The 10,667-nt window shown below is 34.6% G+C and overlaps 2 protein-coding genes across 2 annotated transcripts; one reads left to right on the top strand and one right to left on the bottom strand.

Annotated features, from left to right (window-relative positions):
- Window positions 1-69: 69 nt before the first annotated feature.
- On the top strand, window positions 70-1,139 carry LOC104896415 (protein FAR-RED IMPAIRED RESPONSE 1-like). The gene is made up of 2 exons (XM_010683165.2): window positions 70-727; window positions 955-1,139. The coding sequence occupies exons 1-2, from the start codon at window positions 70-72 to the stop codon at window positions 1,137-1,139; spliced, it is 843 nt and encodes a 280-aa protein (XP_010681467.2).
- Window positions 1,140-5,907: 4,768 nt separating this feature from the next.
- LOC104896356 (uncharacterized) lies at window positions 5,908-8,364 on the bottom strand. Its single transcript, XM_057395710.1, has 8 exons — window positions 8,205-8,364; window positions 7,908-8,128; window positions 7,686-7,823; window positions 7,521-7,595; window positions 7,213-7,453; window positions 6,864-7,090; window positions 6,133-6,228; window positions 5,908-6,057 (listed from the first exon to the last, which is right to left on the bottom strand). Exons 1-8 carry the CDS (start codon window positions 8,362-8,364, stop codon window positions 5,908-5,910), a joined length of 1,308 nt encoding a protein of 435 aa, XP_057251693.1.
- Window positions 8,365-10,667: the final 2,303 nt, after the last annotated feature.

Here is a 10,667-nt window from a genome sequence, read left to right as displayed (position 1 = left end):
AAAGCTGCTGGAGTGAGTATATCTCAGATACACAAATCCATTGCTACGGATAGGAATTGACTCGAGAATATGCCAATAACTGAGAGGGACTTGCGTAACATAGTAGCAAAGGAGCGTAGATTGAAATTTAAGGACGGAGATGCTAATGCCATGTTGAGTTATTTTGACAGAATGACAGATGATAACCAACAATTCTTTCACATGCATCGTTTGGATGATGAAGGTCACATGAAAGATGTATTGTGGGTTGATGCGAGAAGTCGTGCAGCGTATGAGTATTTTGGGGACGTTGTATGTTTTGACGTTACTTACCTTACTAATGATTATGCACTTCCTTTTGCTAATTTTGTGGGAGTAAATCACCATGGTCAAAGTATATTACTAGGATGTGCTTTAGTATCTCACGAAGATGCGGAAACTTATACTTGGGTCTTTAGTACTTGGGTGAAGTGTATGGGTGGTAAAGCGCCTAATTGTTTTCTTACCGATCAAGATGCTGCAATGAGGAAGGCGTTGGTGAATGTTATGCCCGGCACTAGCCACCGTTGGTGTTTATGGCACATTCTTATGAAGTTTGGTAAGAAGCTGGGTAAGTACGCGCTTTATAAGGAGTTCAAAAGGGTACTTCTTGATGCCATATATGACAGTGTTTCAGCTGAAGAATATGAAGTTGAATGGTGTGCTGCAATATCAAAATACGGACTCGGGGAAGATAAGTGGCTTGAAGGTGATTATATACTAATGATTATCATAGCATGTTAATCACGTTTTATTTAGCATAGCATTATACATAGCAGTAGCATGTTATACATAGCCTTTTACATAGCATTTGGTAGTGTATATGATTATTCAACATTATTGCCTTTATTAGTGGTTAGATGCTGGTAGTGTATATGAATATTTAATTGTAGTGAAGGTGATTATATACTAATGATTAATTTTGTGTTATTGTAGGTTTGTATAAAGAGAGGATGATGTGGGCTCTGGCATATATGAAGCACATGTTTTGGGCTGGTATGAAGACGACGCAACGTTCAGAAAGTATTAATAGTTTTTTTGACGGTTATGTGCATAGGAATACGAAGCTGTGTGATTTTGCGGAACAATACTGCAATGCTATGGAGAGTATTTGCATATGAGAAACAAGTATTTCCATATAAGAAACAAGTATTTGCATATAAGAAACAAGTATATGCATATAAGAAACAAGTATTTGCATAATTGAAACAAGTATTTGCATATAAGAAACAAGTATATGCATATAAGAAACAAGTATTTGCATAATTGAAACAAGTATTTGCATAATTGAAACAAGTATTTGCATAATGGAAACAAGATTTTGCATATAAGAAACAAGTATTTGCATATGAGAAACAAGTATTTGCATATAAGAAACAAGTATTTGCATATAAGAAACAAGTATATGCAAATAGGAAAAATTCACAAGAGAGAGCTCAACTATTACTCATTTTCTATTATAAGTCCCAACAATGAATTATTCCCTACAGGTCCCAAGTTTACTATCTTGTGATTTTCATAGGTCCTGAGTTACTTAAAATCAGTTTAAAAGGTAAGATTTTTAAATGTTTACCATCTTCGAACACTTTCAGCAAGTGACAAAGCCTTATGAAATGGGGCGAACATTTAAAAATATTACCTTTTAAACCGTTTATAATTAATCCAGGACTTGTAAAAATCACAATATGGTAAACTTAGGACCTACAAAGAATAATTCATAGTTGGGACCTATAAAAGAAAATGGGTAATAGTTGGACCCTATCTTGTGAATTTCTCCTATAAGAAACAAGTATTTGTATAATTGAAACAAGTATTTGCATATAAGAAACAAGTATATGCATATAAGAAACAAGTATTTGCATAATTGAAACAAGTATTTGCATATAAGAAACAAGTATATGCATATAAGAAACAAGTATTTGCATAATTGAAACAAGTATTTGCATATAAGAAACAAGTATATGCATATAAGAAACAAGTATTTGCATAATTGAAACAAGTATTTGCATATAAGAAACAAGTATATGCATATAAGAAACAAGTATTTGCATAATTGAAACAAGTATTTGCATAATTGAAACAAGTATATATGCATAATTGAAACAAGTATGTGCATATGAGAAACAAGTATTTGCATAATTGAAACAAGTATATGCATATAAGAAACAAGTTTTTGCATATTACAAACAAGTATATGCATATAATAAACAACAAGTATGTGCATATAATAAACAAGAAACAAGACAATTTACTACATGACAAATGTATGTCCCTATTTTTACAACTCCCATAATTAAGTTAAACCCCATACATAACAAATATATGAACCAATTGATAATGGCATTAATTAAGTTATAAATGGGCCTGTATTAAATTAAAAAATAGGGAATGTAATTAAGTTAGTAATTGGGCCTGTTAATCTAAAAAAAAATGGGGTTCTAAATAAAATGTGCCTGTAATTCTTATAATTCTTAATTAACTTATGGATGACTAAACAATTATATGGCCCAAAGTGGGGAAATACAATTAACAGTCACGTAATTAAATGAAACATCATTTCCCAACAAAAAAAAATATGAAACGTCATACTGTGGAACGTCACCTTTACGTCTATATATAAATACCAAGAAACTTGTTCATTTTGCACCAAACACAAACACAAACACACAAGAAAGAAAGTAAGACAACAGTTGAAAAAACCTACTAGAAAAGAAAGAAGGGAGAAATGGAAGGAAAAAACCCACAGTCACAAGAAAACTTGAGTGACAAACAAAGAGAGGCAGATGCTCGTTGGGGAGCATCAATTAAAGAAAAAAAAAATTAGTGTGGAAGGGAGGAACTGATCAACCGGATGCCCACCCTGTTCTCTCAAATGAATATCTAATGAGAGAACATATTATTCCGAAGTGTCACTGGGATAGAGAAAGAGATATTATCCCAGATGTCATCTTGATTCCATTAGATCAAATGGAACAGACATGCAGGTTATGGTATGAATTTACCCGTCCTGAAGACCCCCCTATAAATGCGTGGTTGAGTTATGAAATGGAGAGGAGGGAGGAAATTGCTAGGGATATCATTAGATTCGACGCCGTACAACTGCATGCAAGGATGTCAAGGGATTGGGTGGATTTTTGTGATGGGTTTCCGCTTCTCTTCGGGGAAGACATGTTTCCAGACATGAAGAAGGGGAAGGGGAAAAGGAAGGCAACAAATTTCTTGGTTGAAGACGAAGGATGCAGCAAAAAGAACCGGGTCTAGTTATACTGTATGTTATTTAGTTATTTACGTAAATATAAGTTAATTCTACTTTACTTTAAGTTTTTATATAGTATATAGTACGTAGATTAATATAATTGTAGTTGGTGATGTGTGTTTATTTTTTGTATGGAATTATGATATATATCGTTGTAATTATAATGAGCTTCTCTTATGATATATATTGCTTTTTTGGTATGGAATTATGGTTTATAATTGTTTACATGGTATTTTTGTGAATTGAGTTTTCATTATAATATATGTCAATTTTATGTTTGCAATTACTGTATTTTTGTGAATTGAGTTTTCATTATGATCTGAGTTTTCATTAATGATCTGAGTTTTCATTATAAAAAAAAAATTAATAATCTCTGGCTAAATTTTCTGGCCATAAGAAATTACCAGTTTGTTAAATGGTCCAGATTAATTATCCCAGATCAAGTGGCACAGATTAACATTGAAGAGCGTAAAATTGCAGAAATTAACTGTGGACGATAATGACGCACAGTAGAGTAGAGTAAGGAAACTGAAGAGAGTGACTATTGATTAGACACCAGCTAATAATATATTAGTTTATAAATACCAAACACCAGTTGTTACTCTATTTTTACATTTCTAAACCAAGAACAAAGAAAGTAATAAAAACCTCTACCATAATATTTTTGTACAAACAGAAAAATGGAGGGACCAAATGGAAATGATCAACCTTTACCCCACCCTATGTTCTCCGTAGAACACGTAATGAGAGAATTGATTTACCAATCAAAAGAACATACAAGTTATGGAGGGAGTTTTCCCGTCCTCGTCGTGAAGATATACCTGCATGGCAAAGGCATGACAAAGGTTACACTACATGCAACCATGTCAACAGATTGAGTGTGTTTGTAGTTTACGTTCTTTAGTTACTAAAATATACCTTAATTCTACATTTTTTTGAAACAAAATTGAATGATGCAAAAACGTACTGTTCACTACTCTTTAATCTAAATTTTTTGTTTTGGTATATGTGTTGTCATAAAGACATAAATATAGTAGTATGTAAGTATTTATCCTAATTTTAACTTGCTTACCTAATCATTATCAAATTTGGACAAGTGGTGTAATTAATACGTCTTTATATTTAATTTAGGAAAAATTGTCAAGAATAAGTCAACCTTTGCGTTGACCGCTTTTAACAAGTCAACCTTCATTTATTCCAGTAGCAAGTAAAGCTTGTACATGAATTAGCTTTTAATAAGTTTTTTTCTTATGACCTGAACACCCCTACAATTTTGTTCAGTTTTAACAGGTGTGTATTCTAAAACTCATTAAATTGTTCTCTAAAATATATTTGCACTGCTTGAATTTTATAAAAGTTCCGTGAGAAACTTAAAACTGAACAAAATTGTAGGGGTTGTTCAGGTCATAAGTAAAAAAACTCGTTAAAAACTAATTCATGTACAAGCTTTACTTGCTACTGGAATAAATGAAGGTTGACTTGTCAAAAGCGGTCAACGCAAAGGTTGACTTATTCTTGACAATTTTTCCTTTAATTTATCCTAATATTTTTGTATGTATATATTCCCCATTATAAATTTTTTTCGTCGACACTATCATTATAATGATCTCTCCGCACTAATTGATTGTCTATTCCCAACAATTTAAATACGTAATGAAGATTTTTTTAGGTATGATTTTCTCTATCTTCTTTAGGTATGATTTTCTCTTCCCAACAATTGAAATACATAAATGAAGTTCGAGTATATAGTCAATTCACAAAGTTTAAAATTTCATTATGGTGTAATGGACAATAAATCACTTAACTTATTGTAACTGAATATTAAATCTCTTACTCTTTATAAAATCCAAGAAATACATGATTATGGCATACTAATTCCCCAATTTGTAATTGCAATGTTACTAATTCCCCAATTTGTAATTGCAATGTTACTAATTACAATGACCAACTCCTTAGCCCAGCTCTCCCTCGTTATAAATTAGTAATAGTAATATGAAGACCAACTAACAAAGGTCCCATATTATTAAAGGGCCCATTGGCCCAATGTTGTTAATTACAATGGCCATTTACAATTAAATTTCAAACACCAAGTCACAATGTACTTAATAGATCAATAACACTACTTCTTGCTTCGTTCTCCGTTGACATAACGTCTTCACATAGCAGCCGCTCCCGTTCCTTCGACATATTCTCCTTTATAAATTAGGGATACAAAGTTATTTAAGTGTGAGTAAATTTATGTTACTTACAAAAAAATATATTAAGTAAGTACTTGGATAAAGAAACAAATACCACAACAACTCTATCCACAAAACGATCCGCACAAGCTTTAATCGCAATGAGCATATGGACACCACAACTATGTCTATCCGTGTGCATGAAAAAAATACAATTCGTTATATTGTAACCTGTATAAATAGTTTAATTTTCAATCACGAAATATAACTTAAGATAATCATACGTGTCATTTTGGATGTTCATGTCCAAGCTCACAGTCGGCCAAGTATGTATGCGCCCTACTCTCCAAGATGAATCCAAAGCACTAAATAACGTATCCATAGCATACCCCTACAATGATATTTGTTCCTTCAACGTTACCACATTCATTATAAACATATACTCTCTTAAAAAGGTCAATGGTACTTTACCAATGTTGTGAGGCTGAAATGATGGCAATCCGGTGCCTTCTTTGGCTCCAATGAATCCATCACCAACACTTCTCCCCTATTTGGAGAGTAAGCAGCGCACCACCAATGCTTATTCTCAAGAACCGGAACAAATACCTTCACCAATGTTCAATTAATTTCAAATTGTACTATACCCCATAAACAAATACTTACACAACTTTCAGTACTTACGTGTACTATCCTTTTCCAAGAAGTTCCAACCATTTGCTTCGCATAAGACGATACAACTTTATCTACATCTCTTATACCATCCTGGAGTACTCGTATCTACAAGATAACATAACACACATGACTTATTTCCTAATTATAACATTCCTTGCATTTATTTAAGCACTTAATTTCAATCTAACCGCAAATGTCGGGTCAATCATAAACCTCCTACTCCTCCCTGGAAAACGTTTCTCCCACACTTTCGTGTATAAATTGCTGCCAACCTAACATACTGCAACCACACGTGTAGCATTAAGGATCTTAACATGTTTATTTATACACAAATACATTTCAAAAATACGATATAATACTTACATTATCGTCAACCCACCCCCTAGGACGTGCGACAGAAGCACAACTTTGTAAAGACGCGTAGTTCTCGTCACACTTAATCATATTTGTTGTCTTCAGCGCACTCCGATAATTATCCCTTACAAACCTCCCTAGCTTTTTCTTGTATTGCTTGTATTGGCATGGCCGCCATGTCTCCTTATAACCTTCAATTCTTTTAACCGACCACTTAGTCTTTCGTTGCTTGCGACTTCGACCACCCTCATCCTCATCCTCATACTCAATTACCTTATCCCCCTTACCCCCCTCGTCCTCATCCCCCTTATTCCCCTTACCCCCCTCATCCTCATCCTCATCCTCATCCTCATTATTTCCAACCCCTTCACCCACCAACCCCACACCTGCTGCTCACCTATACCTCGAGAACCATTTCCACCAACCTCCTCACCTATAGCTTCAATACTATTGCTGCCACTGCCACCAACAACATTATTCACAAACATTTCACCAATGCAACCTTCCCAACAGTATTTTGACCCCTCCTCTTGACTTCCACAAACTGGGTCATCCTGACCGAAATTATTATTCTGACCAATAACATGAATTACTTCACGAAGATGCAATGTTTCTGTATGGGGTTGAGGTTGGGAAAATTAGTAAACATTTACATTAATACATCATTTCCAACATTTATTAATTACTTCACCAAGATGCAAATAAAATTTTACATTTACTAAACCCATTACTTACCATTTTCTCCTAAGCCATCATTGGGGCCCGTCTCGTTTTCCAACTCCGGCCGCTGCTCAGCAACTTCTTCATGCACTACACCTTCATGCACTGGACCATGCACTGGACCTTCATGCACTCGATCTTCATGCACTCGATCTTCATGCACTGGATCTTCGTGCACTGGAGATTTCTTCTTCATTCTCCTTCTTTTACTCTTCGTACTCTTCGTGCTAATGCCAGCACTACAACGACTCATTTCCTGCATTCAAAAAACATTATTGAAGAGGATGTCTTCAATCAAAACCAATTGCTAGATATAAAAGTACCTCAATATCTTCTACTGTTGGCATGACATCCCGAGCCTCCAGAGGATGTCTTCCCCCATAAGCGACATCAATACCCTAATTAACATTTTCAACATCTACATTAATATTCTAAACGCATAAAAATAACCCTACCAAATAGGCAATACGGATTCATAATATACACACCCCAAGCTTGCCATAATCACCAGTGGCCAACAAATCTTCCTTCTTCACCTTGTTCACATCTACGGTACTCCACGCCCGTATCCTTGGAAAAGCGCCCCACATCAATGGTGGTCGGCGCAACCGATCAAGATATAGAATCTACATCAACCGATCAAAATTACTAAAGCAAGAACAATTTTCTACTACATCATAAATACTACAAATATTATAACATTGACTTACCGCTAAGAACATAGTGCACCCACCACACCCCTTAGCAAATCCATCAAGGTAGAATCTTTTTGAAAATCCACCTATCGCATTCATGAGATGATCCAGTAACAAACTACACCAATCATACTCATGAGCTCTCTCTGCTACAAATGCAGCATACAACATACTCACAGCCAATCTCTGACATGTCGTAGGGCATATCAGATCATTTAAGCCATCATCAAAAAAGCCTTCTTAAATTCAGCATCTGAAGATATTTCACCTTCAACAATTTGTTTAATTACACTAGCTTTAATCCCCTAACACCAGAACGACTAGTATACCCATATACATCAAAAAACCTCTTTACCTCATCAGAACACACATCATCATCACCGTAGAATGGTACAATCTTCGGCCCCGCCGGAATACCCATAACCCAATAAACCTGTGTCTTACTAAGAGGGAATTCAAGCCCATCGGGCATCAACAACACCCATTCTTAACATAACCCTTGTACACAGCCAATAACAAAAGGTCCTAGGCAAACTTTTACCAGCGAAAAACAAAAGACCTCCAAAGCCATCTCCATCACTAGCTTTCGCTTCCTTTCATCAAATCCCTTCACAACCTTCCCAAATGTCTCTACTCTACAATTCATATTACTCTCCTACATGAAATAACCAATATATGAGCATTTAACATATCAAAATCAACTTTTTAAATATATAACAAAACACAATCTAATCATCATATAACATTACTCTTTTATTATTCCTGGCACGTTGTGTAGCAATTACTTTGCCTTCTGCCTTCAAGCAACCACCTTTGCTTAGATCATTCTCCTATTATAAGTTACATGTATTACATATTATATACTTCATTTATTCACCGTGTAATCAAAACTTCAATAATAAGAACTTCAATAACATTACTTACCCGATACACTCGTGCTTCTATTTCTTTATACGCTCTTCCAGATTTCTTCCCTACCTATTTTCCATTTCTATATAATATCATTATTACAAAAAAATAACAAAATCATATATATATATATATATATATATATATAAATATATATATATAATATATATATATATGCCAATTAGAACATCAAATGTACCTCTCTTTCCCCATCTGAATGAAGATCCTCGGTACTAGATTCTTCATTGTCATCACTTACATGCACATCATCGAATTCAGACACCTCCATTTGAAATTATTAAATGGCTATATCAGTTACAAACTTACAATAATCACATTATAAATTAAAAGCACTCATAACTCCTAATTACAACAATTCTTACCTTTTGCTTCTTCGACATTTCTGCAAACTCCTTGATTACACTAACAAAATACATACAATTATATTCAGATACGTAGTTGGAATGCAAACTATACTATCTACTAGCAGATTCTATAATATCTAGTACCAGCAGAAATTATAATGACACATACAAATTGAAATTTATTCTAAAATAAAGATTACAAAATTTCGAACACAAGTTCTCAAAAATTTTATCAACATTTCAAATTTTATTTTAACCAGCATTACTACAAATTCTTTTTCTCAATATAAATTTAAATTCAATTATTCGCGCACTTAATTATACAATTTTAATTTTTTAAAATTACAAAAAATCACTATTTTTACATGAATTTTTTACAATCAATATAAATATAGAATTGAGATTTTTCCACCAGTAAATATATAATAATACCACTTTTAAATAATTTATATATATATCACAAATTTTACTTACATTATCGGCACAGGTTTCTTCTTTGTCTTCTCCGACGATTATTTTCCTACCATTGAGCTATCATTTTAAATTCGTTGTAATAATGAATTCAAAATGGTGTTCCTTTGAGCTATCATACCATTGAGCTATCATTTTCCCCTTCTTCTTTGTACAAGGGAATACTCTATGTAGTTTTGAATTTTTTCATTTGAAAATATAGGAAAATGAGCTGTTGATCATTGTCACTCCATAGATACTCCTTTCTTTAAACCTCCTATCTCTTCCACCTCTTTGGATCTGCTTTGCCCCTCCAGATTCCTTCAAGCTAAATTTATGGATCAATCTGCCACGGTTGGGATCATCATTCGTGACCATCATGGGAACCTTGTCAAAGCTTGCACCTATAATGTGGTCAAAGCCAAAATTTTGTAGCCGAAGCCACAACCCTACAGAAAGGTCTTCTTCTTGCTATCCTAGAAGTTATCCACAAACTCTTCATAGAAAGCGATCATTTGTTAGTTACCAACGCAGCTCAAATCCCCTTGAATAAAGAAGCAAATTGGGTTACCAATGTCGATCACTTAATCGAGTATAATTCCCTATTCAGTTGTAGAACTTCAGCTTTAAATACCATCTTAGTAATGATTGTGAAGTGTGACTTGCGCGAGGAGCTGTCTCGGCACGAGTGGTGCGCCCGCACCAAATGAAGGTGCGCCCGCACCGTGTCAGGTGCGCCCGCACCAAGATGTGGTGCGCCCGCACATCGCTACGACGGATTTCTTCAAGTTGAGGCAGAACACTTTGGTGCGCCCGCCCTCGAGGCATGTGCGCCCGCACATCGGGCTGGTGCGCCCGCACCAGAAGTTGGTGCGCCCGCACCTATCGGGGATGCGGGATTTTCCGGTTTATTTTACGACTTAGGGCTTGTATCTTAGACTTCATATAAATATGTTTTGTCATATTTAGGGCTTTTGAACCACAAAATACTAAAGAGAGATTAGAGAAAGCACAATTGAGGAGATTAGAGAGAGTCTTTGAGATTCAATTC

The sequence above is a fragment of the Beta vulgaris genome, chromosome 6 (genome assembly GCF_026745355.1).
Source record: "Beta vulgaris subsp. vulgaris cultivar EL10 chromosome 6, EL10.2, whole genome shotgun sequence".
Taxonomy (NCBI): Eukaryota; Viridiplantae; Streptophyta; class Magnoliopsida; order Caryophyllales; family Amaranthaceae; genus Beta; species Beta vulgaris.
This window is presented reverse-complemented; position numbering and strand designations above follow the sequence as displayed.